Source organism: Poecilia formosa, unplaced genomic scaffold, assembly GCF_000485575.1.
Source record: "Poecilia formosa unplaced genomic scaffold, Poecilia_formosa-5.1.2 Scaffold418, whole genome shotgun sequence".
Lineage (NCBI taxonomy): Eukaryota > Metazoa > Chordata > Actinopteri > Cyprinodontiformes > Poeciliidae > Poecilia > Poecilia formosa.
In genome coordinates this window covers 58517-74166 of record NW_006800357.1, presented here as the reverse complement: position 1 = coordinate 74166, position 15650 = coordinate 58517, and the positions used below count along the sequence as shown (strand labels likewise).

At 36.9% G+C, this 15650-nt stretch overlaps 1 protein-coding gene across 1 annotated transcript in view; it reads left to right on the top strand.

Annotated features, from left to right (window-relative positions):
• The window catches only part of bbs9 (Bardet-Biedl syndrome 9), a 103145-nt gene that overhangs the window by 43922 nt on the left and 43573 nt on the right, over positions 1-15650 (top strand). The window contains exons 17-19 of the mRNA XM_016663392.1: positions 811-906; positions 1220-1392; positions 1482-1634. Coding sequence (XP_016518878.1) covers positions 811-906; positions 1220-1392; positions 1482-1634 — 422 coding nt within the window. The remainder of the gene's footprint in view (positions 1-810; positions 907-1219; positions 1393-1481; positions 1635-15650) is intronic.

Here is a 15650-nt window from a genome sequence, read left to right as displayed (position 1 = left end):
GTTTGGCACTATTTCAGTGATTTTAAAACAAAACAACAACAAAAAACCCGCATCAGTAATTATTGACATGGACTGATATAAAACCCCTGTGTTGTGATATGTTTTTTAATCATATCATTCAGCCTTAATTTTCAGTGAGGAAGTAGGAATAATTAGGAATTCCAAAAATTATGCTTTGCAAATAATTATTTATTTTCTCTACTTAATAAATATACTCACATTGAAGCCTAAGTTGTTAAAAGATTTTAATGTGACATCTTTTGCACAACTGTTTGGGAAGAACACAAAATACAATAAATATGAAACAAAATGTTAATTTTAAAACACATGAAGGAACCTTTCTTCTTGAAAATCACACTCAGTGTTACAAACCATCTCACTGTCATCCATTCAGGGAGTCTGCTGTCTCCGGACTTCCCTCCAAGGGCAAAAACAACAACAACAATCCCTGCAATCACTGGAGAGAAATTAAAGACATTTGTAGATGTCAGATTGTTTTTACATTCATACATGTAGCCTAATGTTTGAGTGTAGTTGTGTGTTTACATGAATTTGTTATGCATGAGTATTTGCTATTTCACCACTGGGAACATCTAGTAGTTGGGTACATTCAGCGGTTTGCCATGTAAACACAAACTCAGTAGTGCTACTGATTGTGTTTTTCTTTCACGAGGGATTTGTGTAAGCTTTCATTGTGTTTGGGAAGAGTGTGACTGTATTTTGTTCACCTTTGTTGGCGTCTTGTATCATGATTAGACTGTCATATCTGTCTCATCATGCTGTTTTCTTTCTCTCTGTTTTCCTCTGCAGAGTTTTCAACAAAAACAGAAGATAAGGATGGGAACAGTTTGGCTTTTCAGTTTCTATCAGGAGCCAAAGTCACTGTGCTGGCCTCTAAGACCTCCCGTGAGTCTTAGTATGAAGCCACATACAGGAGGTGGTGCTGGTTAACCACCATTGACGCTAGTTACAACATGGGATTAAAAAAAGAGTTCCCTTTCCAAATTATATCCACAGCTACTGATGGTATTTTTGGTGCCTTTTGTAGCATTTTGCACCAAAATTAGCAAGAAGAAAATACTGATTGGCTCTTTTCTGTTATCACAACCAGAAGCATTTGCAGTTCACTTTCTTCCAGGATGTGATTCACTTTATTTGTGATGATTATAATGTTGAAAAAAATAAAAAATAAAAATTTGCACGTCTCCCTTCTTCACAGAGCGTTACCGCATTCAGAGTGACAGTTTTGAGGACATGTGGCTGGTGGTGAAGGAACTCGTTCAAAGGTTTGATCAACATTTCTCCAAATTGGGAATCAAAGACTTCAAGAAAAGCTTTAGTGGTCCTATGCCACTTCAAGAATACTTCCTGTCTGTAGACAATCACTTTCAGGTAGATATAACTCAGACATGTCATGTTTAGGAGTTATTAAAAAAAATTAAGAAGTGAAATGTTTGGTATTTCGTTTTGGTTTATCTTAGCTGCGTGTCAGTGCTCAGCAGTATCAGGATCTGCTGTCAGAGCGAGCTGTCCAGTTCAGAGCTATCCAGAGGCGACTGCTGACCCGATTCAAAGACAAGACCCCGGCACCTCTCCAGAACCTGGACAAACTGCTGGACGCCACTTACAACCAGGTCAGAGACAGGAACAGGATGCATGCCCACACTCTGTAATGTCATTTCATTTCTAATTCAGGAACTGAAAGTTATGACCACAATTAGATGGGCTGGCCACCAGCTACCAAACCTCAGATAAAAATTTATAAAAAAAAGAAAATCATCACATGACAGATTAAAATTCACATGGCAATGATGAGGATTGCACACTCAACATCATAATGAATGCCATATTACATTTTGGTTTATATTTATGCATATAAACTTTATCTTTGGTGGGGAGACATGAACAAACAATTTGAATGCATTTATAAAGTAAGAATTGTGGATTTTCTGTAATCACACAGGTTTAAATATATCCATAAACCCCCAGTAATCTGTTGCTTAAGGCTCATAAGCAAAATGCATCATGATCGGACATGATTCACTCTGGATATCTGACCACTCTTTTTACTTTGAGAAATTGTAGGCCTCATTTAAGTGGTTTATTTCTTGGCATGAACTCAATAGTATAATAATTTTGTATGGAGATTAAGGATAGGCCAAGACACAAGGAAAATACATCTGAATTATTCTTTCTAAGCCAGTTTTGATGTGTGCTTCAGCCTACAGTCCTGTTGAAATATCAAATTATGTCAGACATTTCAACCATCTAAAAGCTGAATTCAGATGAGTTATAGGAACTTGGAGTTATAGGAACTTGGGGGGGATTTATGTTTTCGCATCCACCTGAATAATGTGTAGTTGCGCCACTGCCTTACAGTTGGTTGAATGCTTGACTCCTTCTATCAATGTTCCTGTGATTTTGCTCAACAATTCCCAATCTGTGTCTCCTTTGAGCATAGAATGTTTTCCAGAATGCAATCAACTTGTCAATCAACATGCGAGCAGCTGCAAATGTCAGTTGGCCTGGAGATTTTTTATTGGTTGGATCCATCTCGATCCAATTCCCAATGGTGAATTTTAAGATAACAAAGGTCCCAAACACTAATCAAAGTGGTTTGGAATAAATGGAGCTTAACGTTAGAGCTTACAGCGACCCTGTTGAAAACATATGTCTAAAAGCTGGATCCATACCATGAATGCAACTAAACTTGCTAAAAAGGAAGGCAAAGAACAATGAGCTTTTTCTGCAGATTTATGTAGGTCAAGTTTTTGTGATTTTTTTTTTATTTTTTATTTTTACAAATTTTGTATTTGAATCGCCACAATTACACACAAACCACTAATAAACCATTAACGGAGTAGAGTGTGAAAGAGAGAGGTGTGGTAAAATTGTATCAGTAGTAAGAAGCACCTCTTTAAGCTTCTCTCTCTGCATTTGCATGCATGTGTGTGTATGTGTGTGTGTGTGAAAGTGAGTGTGATCTCACAGCTAATCGCCTAAACAGAGGAAGTCCATAAACCACCAGACCACAAACTTCACGCTGTAAATTCACACTAACACATCATCACGTCGTGCCTGCATGTACATCTATGATTCAAAAGACCAATTTCAGTTTCTCGGTCTTCTGAGGCTGGACGTTAGTGGAGCCTCTGAGGATATCTTGGATAGTCCATACATTGTGACACCTAAAAGCCATGTCTGAGGGTCAGAAACTGAAGCACAGATGTAAATATGGGTTTGGAGTTCAATATGCTTTCGATTCTTTTCAGTTTATCTATATGGCACCAATTCACAACTTCTCATTAGTTGAAAAAACAATTTATTCAGGCCAATCACACATATTTCAGGTAAAGTATATATATAGACAATGGTTACCAAACAATGTATGGACAGGTTCAGTTTATTGTTTAGGTTGTTAAAAAGTTTTCCATCTAAAGAAACCCAGCAGATTGTTTTGAGTCACTGACTTGCAGCATTTCCTCCTCCTGCGTGATGAAGAGAAAAAAAATAACAAAGTTAAGAGCTGAAATAACAGAAGATGATGCAAAATTGGAGAGTAGTAGGAGAATTTAACAGAGTGAGGCAAGTCTTCATTATTTCTTTAGCAGCCTAAGCCTATAGCAGTATAACTACAGATATAGATATGGATAACCAAGGCCGCTTTGATTATAAGTACATTTGGGATCTGGCATCTAATGTGATGGTTAAAGTTAGCCCAATACGCTCACTGACTGTGAGCGGGCATATATCCATGTGTGTGGACAGTAAAGCTGAGGTCAATGTAAAAGAGATTTTAAATTAAAGCATCTGTCCAGCTTTTTTTGCTCTCCCGTTGCTGAGTCTTAGAGCAGGGCGGGACCACAAGTTTCTGAGTGAGATAAAGTGATGGTTGCTTGCCTGTGCTGTTTACTCTAGAGGCTGACTTGGCGGTCATCTTTTCCACTTTTCATTAGCTTCTTGTTAACTGAGCAGGGCAGGGTGACATCATCTCTTCATTAGCTGCTAAAGCTGTCAGCATTTTACTGTTTAGCAGAGCTGTGCTACATCCAACCCTGTTCTCCGATACCTCAGTCATTTCAGGTAAAGTGATTCTCGGGATTCTCAGGCTTTAGTTGGAGCCTAATGAGAGAAAATAAATTAGGTTGTTGAATTACTAACGCCATTTAAGCTAAAATAAACAGAGTTCACCTTAAGCTGGCTACTAGCCCCCATCTAAATAAATCCACTTTTAAGTGTTTTATACCAACTCTGTTTGATGTCTTCACCCTAAACACTTTAGTCAATTGTAATTGTATTTGTGGTGTTAAAATGAAGCAGGTATTTTATGTTAAAAGTCTCAATACTAGGAAACTGAGCTTCTGGGTGTTTTCCTTTTTTTGCTATGATCCACAGTTGTAACTTTGCTTTAGCTGTTTATATGGAGAATAAGCTGACTCAGCATTCCAAACACTAAATAATCCCTAGAATAAGGCTCCAAATCTACAGAGGTGTCAAAAACAGACAAGGGAAGTATGTCATTTTAAGCTAGTGATATTATGAGTTAAATATGTGGTTGCATATTCCAGACACCAGCTTCTCTTTACACAAAGCTCAGACAAGGAAAAGCTGAGCCAAAGGCTGGACAATATAGCTGAAAATGTATCACAATATAAACGTTTCATGTCAGTCACACGTCGGTAACCTAATATTTACTGATTAGGTTTTTGTTTCAAATATCCAAAATAGTGCCAAACTGGTGACTTAAACTTTCCTCTTTTGTCTACAATATTCTCCCAAGCTGTTGAGCTCATTTTCTCTTTTCACTCTTTGGTGTTTATTTATTTATTTATTTATTTATTTATTTATTTATTTATTTATTTATTTAAGCAGTTATGAAGCATGGTGGCAAAACATGCTGCGCAAGTTACTCAACAAGTTTGTGCTAAGTAACGTACATGCTCCAAAAAAATGTACAGTTGGGGATTGGAGTTCAGTGAAATGATCAATATTCTACATATTTTCTATTAATATTGATCATGTGTCTACTGCTGGACACGATTGTTGTTTTATTCTCCAGCCCTACTTCTGATAACTTTTTATTAAGTATGAATGGATAACACAGAAGCAGAGAAAAGGACATCCTGAGTTGCGAGAATAAATTATGCAACAAATTTAATAACAAATTATGCAACCACAGATATTTTGTTGTGAAGATGTAGATTTCTACACCGAAACTACTATAAAAAAATCTGTCATTGTGTCCATTATTTTATAGTAGGCCCCTGTAGTGAAATGCCCAGGTTCCTTACAAAATTTGCATCACTTGTAAAGTCTGAGCGACCTTGTAACTCACACTGCTGACCTTTTAAATCCATAAGTGTCTAACCTTTCAAAATGCCACTGTCTCATGTCGTTCAGGTTGATTTCTAGCTGCAAAATCGTGACTCTCATCCTCAAAGTAATGCTTTCTGCTGTCGCTCTTGTCCATCATTCTTACTTTCTCTCAGTCTTCCTCTCTCTGTTTCCTTCTCTTCCCGCCATCCAGCAGCTCGCATGCGGGAAGTTTCTGACACATTATACACTCTGTAATGTATACACATCGCCATAATGGAGGCTATTGATGGCTGGTCGGAAGAGTGATGAATGCGTCAAATTAATAATTCATGTCAGGATTAAGAGTCATGCTTCCGAGGACAAACTCAGCAGTTTGGCTCCAGATTTTTTATAGATATGTGAAACACGGCTTTCTGGTGTTTTATTGGGGTTTAATAAGTGGAAATTAAATATGTCCTCCTTCAAACTATTCTATTGAAAGTTTTTACATTTTGATAATTATCTTTGTAGTATTTCAGTTCAATATTATTTCTGTTTTTCTCATGATCACATTTTTATATCTGGTTGGATATTTTGACATGCAAGTTATAGCCAAATCATTTTACAATCATCAGGTAGTCCTTTTATTATTATTATTATTTTGAGTGTTAACAATTCAAACACCACCTCACACATTTGATCTAAAGTGAGAAGTTGATGTTTTTTTTTAATCTTTAGCAAAGGGTTAAAATCTGAGTTTTTGTAGTATAAATCCTTCACCAGGTGAAACCTGGTTTGAAAGTGGAACTTTTATGAAAGTTTACCTCATGAAGCCATGGCTCCATGCCTGCAATCACACCGTCGTCAGACTCGTAAAGGAATGTGTGGCCAATCAGGAATGTTGGTGAACCAGGCACCTCTTTCATTTGGATTCAGAGGAATGTCTGCCGGGTAAATTTTCTGCATCAATCTTGGATGATTGTGGGGGGAAGAATTTCCCCCACCTCGTTAGCAGTGTGTGTCTCCACATGCAGTGGCCAGTCATCGCTGACGACCCGTCAGAGATAAGAGGAACGGGCTCCCTGTGAGAATACTCTGTGGTCGAGTATACATTTATGCAGTGGAGGATAATATTTCCATTGTTCATGCTGCCTTTGTAGGTCTATATTTTATTCATGAACTCCTGAGATCTAGCAGGCCACATCTTACTTTAAATGTGTGTACGTTTGAATGCAAAAACTTTCATCTGCCGCCTAAAGTGGCTGAAATCCAAAATATACCCAATCTGTCAAACAGCCGCTTATGATTTATGAGTTTCAGGATAAAGAACGACTTATGAGTGATGGCTTGTGATGTGTTAGTGTAGCTAACTTTAAGAAGACAAACTAGCTATGAGTCTTAATCACCAGCTTGTTTGGAGGCAATTTCTGAAGATTTCTCAATGTTGGGGATAATCTCTCCTTTAACTTCTATGTCACTGCTTAAAATCCACCAGTCTCTATGGCCTTTATATTGTCCACTTCAGCTGTTTTGTAAGTACTCTTCAGATGGTGCATACCATTAGTGTTCTTCTTTCTAAATACCGTGCTAACCTTTTTAACTCCAAACTAACGCAGAGCTGTCACTCAATGGAATAAAAACTAAAAGCCCTGAATGAGTCTGTGCAAGATGAATGAAGAAAAGCCCAAAGGGGGATGAAGAGGGAGAGAGTCTTTTCAGTTTCCATAAATATTTTTCTCAGCGCCGTTTCCCCTTGAGGCGAAACGCTCGTTGTTTGTTAGTATTAGCATTAGCGCAGGGCTAGCATGAGCTGCTCTCTGGGAGGTGGTGGGGGACCTCGGGAGCCATTCTGGGCCAAACCAAGCGGAGTCTCCCTGTAATTATGAGTTCAAACGCTGGAAGAGGGTGGCTCGCTGACTGACGGGGTGACTGACAGGCCATCCAGGGGCCTCGCTGGGCCCCTAATGGAGGCTTCTGGTAGACAGCCACTTGATTTATCTGGCCCCAAATGGTGCTCTAAACACGGTTAAACACAGATCCCACTGTGGAGAGCAGTCAGATCTCTCAACTCTGATATCTTTTTATAGAGAAAAAAATAAAATAAAATGCTTATTTGAAACTTGAATAGGCTATAATTTTATTTTTATCTGAGTAAGCCATTGATATTTGTTTTCCAAAATATGCACTGTTGTGTTTCATATTTTAATTGGGATTGTGCTACTAATTTGTCAGATTCTGGGAAACTGACATCTTTAAGGGATTTCTTGGAGTTTTTGAAATTAAGTTCTGTGATTGTTTTATCAGTAGATTCTGTATGTTTAGTGAGTTTATCTAAAGGTTCACATGTTCAGCTTGATATAGTCTCTGTGCTTGGATCCTATGTGTGACAAGAGCACAGTTTCAGTGTCCATTTTCCAGCATATGGAAAATGGACACTGAAAGAATCAAGCAAGAAAAAATGGAAAAACCAGGAGAGTAAATACTGAGGCAGTGGTGGAAAAAGATAAAGAAAATGGGTGAGCTAATCAGAGGGGATGTGAAACAGCTGGAGGGAGGGAGATTAATTAATACTAAAGAAGCTGAGCTAAGACTCAAAGGAATCCATAAGCAAAAATGGAAACAGCCAGAAACTAACATATGAAAATAAACCAAAACATACAGATAAAGAAACACAAGCAAGAGCAGAAAAAAATCTCAACAAAGGGACGGTAACTGATATGCCAAGCTATATTAGCAGTAATAAATAACTGCATATGGCAAAACCTTTTCTGATAATAATAAACCCAGATATAATTAGAAAATGACACAAAACAAAACCATGGGGAAAGATGGGGACAAGCTTAACCGTCTCTTACAAAAATGTGCTTCACAGTATCTTCCTTCAAAACATCTGAGTTATCTGATGTATCTGCAGGTACAAAGCATTGTCATTGGCTACACTCATTATATGTAGGAACAGTAAAGAGTCCGAACCAAAGTAGCACATTTACAAAGAGAAACACATGCACTGGTTGTTCACAATTAGTTGATATATGTGAACATGATAAGAAAGCTCGAAACAGTTCATACAGAGAAGGATAAATGTACAAGAACCTGGTTCACATCTGTAGATGTAATATGACTGTAAACCACCCAGCTCATGTTCTCATTTAACACAGAAGCCAGTGAATTACAATGTTGCATCAAATGTTTACTGTTTGAACATAAGTTTTAAAAGTTGTAAAGAACTAAATGGTATTTGTGGTTCAGACACTTTATTGTATGTCTTATAATTATGAAAGAGAATTTTTAACACACAGAGTTCTTAAGATGTATATTTATTTCATCTGTTCTCTTGAGTGTACTTTATTTTCTGTGGACCGTTGAATTATCACATTATCAAGTGTGTATTTATTAAAACAGGCAGAACATGAGGGTTTATCTGTGGTGAATGGCACCCCCTCAGGAGCCACGTGTGTTTGATATTCGGATTAAAGGACTTATGGGAGCATAGAAACTTCCTCTCGCAGTCTTTTCCCCTCAGGGGACATTTTACCCTGAGAACAAACACATTTACATTCGGGTTTTCCCTGTCTCGCCATCACACACACTGAGACCCTTCTTGAGGTTGAATGAAGCACAGAAAAGCAGTGGTGGTCCAGTTTGTTTTCCTTTATGGTCTGTTTATTTGACTGTCTTATCAATGAATGGCTGTCTTCCATTCAAATGGCTGACGGTCAGCATTCTCTTCATGGGGCTGTATGGAGAGTGTCCACTGTGGTTGGCTGTCTCCATGATGATAGATTTTCTCTCTTTATCTTTTAATGAGGAACCCCTGTTAAATCAAATATACTCTACAGACTGAGTCTTTCTTTAGACACGCACGCACGCACACACGCACGCACCTGTGCAATGTCTTGCTTATGGATTCATAGAACCAGGTATCTAGATGCATGGAAATGCTTCTCTGATGATCATTTGAAACTAGATCATCTGTTTGTAACAACCCCCTTTGGTTTGGTTTGGTTAAGTTTGCTTTGGAAGCAGTATTTAGTGAGCTGTTCCATTCCAAATGACATGCTTTCATGGTTTCCATACAAATAATGGATTTGGTTGTTTTGGGAGGACTTTCACTGCTTTAATAGCAACACCTGATACAGAATTTAGATGCTGAAACGCTTAAGCTGAGGGAGAACTTTGAGGACATATTATGATGCAACGCTGTTATCCATTGAATCACCATGCAATTAGCAGGGCAGTCTGAAAGCATGATGTGATTTCATGTGTTTTTTGATCCGCATCAGATTTTTTTCTCTGTTCAGCCATGAACAAGCAAATTAGATCATGTCCGCCTTTTTAAATTGTTGTGGATTTTAATTGGTCTCCTATTTCCTTCCAAGTTGCATCAGGTCATTAATTTGCTAGAATTAAAATGTATCAAGTTTGACACTGTACTACTTTGTTATATCAGCAAGATCAGGTGCATTAGCTTTGCTTTTCAGCATGAATAAAATCTGTATTTTTTTTTTTTATTTTTATTTTTTTCTTTGACCACCAGATAGATTTGAGCCAAGTATGGCTCCTTTTTCTTTTAATTTCCTCAGGCTTGATAATATCAAGTGCCATCTTTTTTCATTTTTTCCTCAGATTATAATCAGGTTGAAGAATATTGAGTGCTGCTGCAGCTGTGGCTGGAATTCTTCACAATCCATACCGGTCTCTTACTAGGGTCAAGCCGCATCTTCAGGGCTCAGAATGTACTTCAGTATGATCACCATGTTAAAAAACATAGAGGAATGAGGAGAGAAGTGAGGATGAAGCATCTGTGCTGCTCTTTATCAGACAGGCATAGATGACCTGCCAGAGGATTTCCTCATAGATGTGGTGGAGCTGGAGGAGACTTTATTATTAACATGTGGTGTGGTCAGCAGTGGGAGGGGTTGGAAAATGTTAAGGAAGGGATCAGAGGGGAACATTCTGAGAAAGATAGAAGAGATGGAGGGATGAAAAGGCAGAGACTAGAAAGACAGACATACAAAGAGTGAACATTGTGTGTATACACCGAATGTGAGGACATGTGAAAGAAGAAAGATGAGGAGGTGGATTGAGGGAGTTTAAAGGAACTTGAAAGAGTGAGATTTGGAAAAAGAAAAGATTAAAGCAATTTTTGCACATGCACTGCAGGCCTTAAATTAAAAAAAAAAAAAAAAAAAAAAAAAATCTTCCAGAGGGTCTTCATACAGGAACGCAGATGTCCTCTGCATTCAGTCCAGACATTCAAAGCTTATTCACCCAGGTACCAAAACACTAGCTCTATTTCATCGGCTCCTTTCCAAAGCGGTTCAATTTAGAGGAGATGTCGCCTCGGAGTCCTTTCAGTTTTGTATTTTCATTTTTTTATTTATTTTTTTCATTTTCTTGTCACTTTTCTGCACACTGTTACGTACATGTGTTATAGATGCCAACATAAAAACAGTCCTCAGTGAACCTCATCAGACATTCTTGACATGCACAGAATAAAACAACATATTTTTCACTTTAGGCCCTTTGCTCTTTACCCAGATGCCACACTGTAGTATTTCCAGCTGGAATGTTTCAGTTTAAACACACATAGAGGGTTAAAATGTTATTATAAGCATATTCTCCAAAGTTTGAGAACAGCTAAACTGAACTGTTTGATGAAAAAACAAACAAAAAGGGACTCATTTGCAAAATGGGGAAAATGCAACACAGATTAGAGTATCACATGTTTACAGAAGTAGCAGAAAAAGAGCATAAAATGATACAGAAGAGTATTAATTCATGTCCATTTATCTAACTCTTCCTATTTCATCTGCTTTCATTTATTTGCCGTCTGCGCTGCATGTAACATATCTTCATCACAAAACAAAGGGACAGTAAAGGCATAAGAAAAATAACAGAAAACAGAGGAAGCTTATTTCTTGTGAAGAGAAGATGATATGCAAAGAACAAGACAGCTTCACTAAAGTCATTACAGAAAGCTTTTAAAGGAGATGATCTGTAGCAAATAGAAAATAATGAGGTACTTTTTTTCAAAAGTTTCAACAGTCCACCTAGCACAAAAAGGAACAAATTGTGTTATTTAAAGCAACAATCCTGTAGTCAAAACTTTCAGTAATACAATTAGTTACATTCTGTAGAGACTCGTTATTAGATTATTCAGTAAAATTATGAAATTTTTACCAATTTGGATTACAACAAGAACAAGTATCCCACCCTGCTAATGACATCATTGTTTGCTGTTGTTGAGCACCAAGCAGAAGATTTAAGAAGTCCTCTGTGTTGGAAAGCGATTACGCTGGAAGGAGATTAGAGAAGGAGAGATTTCAAATCCTTTTATTCTTCAGCTTTAATTAAACGTTCGTATAGATTAGTGCCAGCAGACCAGATTTGATTTTACACTTACTTTGACTTATTAGGACTGGCGGCGACAACTGAATGACGCTTGACTGTGTTCGGAGTCAGAGGTCAGTTTTGACTCTGTCACCGTTTCAAACCTTCCACCTCCCAGTTTTTCTGGCACACAAGTTTCAACTGAAGCACTGAAAACCACAGCAGGGTGCTGTTTACATTCTGCGCTGGTTGTGGGAAGCCTTTGTTTAGCCGTGGTGTAAATGAAACCAACTTTGCAACTTACAAGATGATATGTGTAGTTTCGTGCTGTTGACCAAAAACTGTAAACATATATGATTTCTTTGACATTGTATGTCAGGAGACCACATTGAAGTGGTGACTGAAAAGCTCCATTTCTGGTCTGGGCTTTTCAATAAAGGCTGTGAATTTCCAATACAATGAGATTATACATGAGACTTGGCTTATAAAAGTCAGACATACCACAATATTTGACAAATGAAAACTAATAATCGAAAAGTAGTATAATGTAACAAAAATAAAGAAAATGCAAGATGTGTCTTTATTTCGACAAATGTATCTTGAAGTCTGTGTTAAATGCACAGAGTCAAAAACAACAAACATATCCTGTGACAAAAATACACAAATACGCCATGAGAAGAAATTGAAATAAGGAATACAAGTTTGTGGCAAAGAATGTTTCTAAGCAATATTATTAAAAATGATATAAATTTACAGCAATTTCCAAATGAATGGAAAAAAAGTAAAATAATAAAACAGAAGATTTGTATTTAAAACATCATGCTTGATTTGGTCAATATTTTAGGATGGAGAAGCATGACTTTTTGTCTAGTTATGTTAACAATTTCAATACATGAAAAATAAATTTTAAAGAAAATTAAAATTCATTTTTTAAATCATTCAGCTAAATTCAAACAGTTTAAACCAAATAAACTGCTAGTATGAGCTAATAGTGTTGTGTTTAATGTTTGATTTTGCTTAAGCTCGTTTTATTCCAGTCAGGAAGTCTTTGTCTGCTGCTCTGTATATGACTCTCCCATTAAAGGAATTTAACCACTCCAGTGAATATGAGCCAACTTTAAAATACACACCATCCCCTCATAAAAGAAATCCCGCCATATGCCTGTGATTTTTGATTAAATGCATTCCTGTTTGTTAGAGAAGTACTGCTGCCACAATGATCCCTGTGTGTTGGGTTATTCCATTATTTAATTAGCTCTAAATATAACTGTACAAAGTATGTCATGTGGTTGGAGTGTATGGAAATCATACACATAATGATTTCCAGTCTGTTGAACTATATTACACTGAAATAATGTACACATCTGCATTCCAAAATGGAGCTAATGGATGCTGAAAAGTTTCTGGAAAACATTTGCGTTCATTGTAGGTAGCAAATGCTGTAACATCTATTACATAAAATTACATTTGACATGTTCGGTCTTAGTTTAGAAGTCTTGTGACATTAACAAACATTGGGAAAACAAACATAAATCAACACATTGCTATACAAAGTTTGGTTTGTTTAATGCAATTAGTTTGTACTTTTTTAGTTATTCTTCTTATGAAACTTATCTTACAGTGGAAACTGGATTTAGATGAATGATTAGTTGGTCTAATCAACAGATGATTTACTGATTATCTGGGGTTTATCTGGGTTATTAACTTTTCCACTACAATTCCCATTAAAAAAAAAAGAAAAGAAAAATAATGTTGTTTTTTTTTCTTTCGGTTTATGTGAAATTTAAACTTGGAAATAGATATTTGTAAATCTGGCTTTGTTCCTTTGTTTTATGATCCTGCTTACCTTATTGTTCAGTTAGTCTGTGTGTTGTAAATGAGTTGCAATGTGCCCTGTGTCTCCTTTTCTCAAGCAGACTGTTTTTTATCAAAGTTTGGATCAGTACATGTAATGTGCAGCCAGAGATCTTCATAAGGATTTCTTTGCAAGTCAAATCCCTGAGGATTGAAGGAAATATTCTAACTTTGGATGCTGTCTCGTCTGTCATTTGCCTAAACCTTCACCCTTTTTTATTAGAACATTTAACATGTTTTATCTCTTAACAGTTTTGTCTTCATTTTTATATTCCTGGAAGACCTGGACATAGAAAAATATTGAAAAACTGCAATCTTTTAGGTTTTTGTGGGAGGGCTTTGGAGATGTTTTTATTTTTGCAAGGTTTCATGAAAATGTTTTAGCATGCTCTATGTTTCATTGTCTATGCATGCAATTAAACCCAAAGCAGAGGGACATTCACACAATTTTGATAATCAATTAATAAATTCTTAAGAATACTGTATTTCCAAACATATTTAAAATGAAAATATTTATATTTTTATTGTGAACACTTAACAACATGGGTATAGAACATCATTTTTAACTTATTGTATTTTAAACATGAAGAGGCTGTTATAAACCATTAATAGCCTGCATTCTGTGAATCTCACTGGTTTATGAATCAAGTTCACCCTTCAGAAGGAGAATATGCCCATTTTCTGATGGAGGTGTAGCTTTCGGACTAAGATGTCTGCTTAATGATGGTAATAAATAAAAATAGAGCAGTTTGGACTGCCATTAACCTCCTAATTCTGGCTTCTACTGTCAAGCCCATAAATGCTGTGTGTACGGTTATACAACCAGGTGCCAATGTTAATATTTGGTTCAAAGAGCTACTCTTTAAGGGATTATGTTCACATCTTTGAATGTGAACATAATCACATTATGTTCACTTGACTTACGTCCAAGTCACGTTTTGAATCTTTAGAATGGAAATCAAGTTTGAAGTCTTCATTTTAACAGCTTTTATAATCTACTTATTAGGATAAAATACAGAATTTCTCTGAAACTCCAAATTCTGTTCCTACCCATATGCCGGAGAGTTTTGTAAGAACACTGTATAACCATAATTTCCAGGCTTTTAATTAGTCTGCAGTAAGCAAAAAATGTTCAGCTCTAAATTTTGGGCACATTTTCCACTTGTTATGTAGTTTCGTTTAAAGTTTCCCCAAACTGCTTGTATAAGTGTAATAAATTGAAGTTTTTTTTTTTTTGTTGTTTTTTTTGTTTTTTTTGTGGGGATTAAGGCTTTGTTAAACTATGAGCTTGTTGCTCCAGTACTCAGAATTTGAAACACAGATACTTGGTTGAAGATTTATGGTAATAAATTGTCAACAAAACATTTGCGTCTTTAATCTGTATTGACACTGAAACATGTGTATGAACCTGTGTGAATGATCACCTCCATCAGTTCACTTTCTGCAGAGTCACCATTTCTGTCTCTGGTTGATGTCTGGCTGTTTCTTCATCTCAAAAACAATGGCTGATTCATAAGATTACGCATATTTATTCTGTAATCAGCGTCTGTGTCCGCGTGTGCGTTTGTGTGTAACCGAGAGTGTGGCGGCCATGCGACGCCAAGCCAAGGATATTTATCTTGTTTTTGTGAATTCCCAGAGTTCTCCTCATTTTTTTCCTTCTCTCTCTTTTTTTGCTCACTCACTAACTCACATCTCCATCTTTTTTCCCTCTCCTGGCTCCTTCAAAAGAGACTATTGAGAGAAATGCAAACACATATGGTGGGGGCATACTTTCACACACTCCTCCACACACATACAGACACACATGTCCTGCCACAGGTATGTTTGTGGGGAAAATGTATTTAGTGTGGTTTTAAAGTTTGAGCAGTCTGTGTACTCGTGTGTGTGCGTGTGTGTGTGTGTGTGTGTTTGTGATTACTGATATTGTGTGTGCATGTATCTGTGTGTTCTTCACATATATGGAGGTCAGGTTACAAAGCTAACTGTGTGTTTGATCCCATTAGAAGTGTAAGTGAACATAGAAGGTGTTATCTGTGCTAGCATCACAGTAGCTTCCACAGTGACCTCTTGTTCTTAACATTATCATTGCTGGCATTTAGCGCTCTGTTGCAAGATGATGGAATTTCGCTTGCCAAAGCTCCTTAGCTCTAAATTAGTGTCGTTTT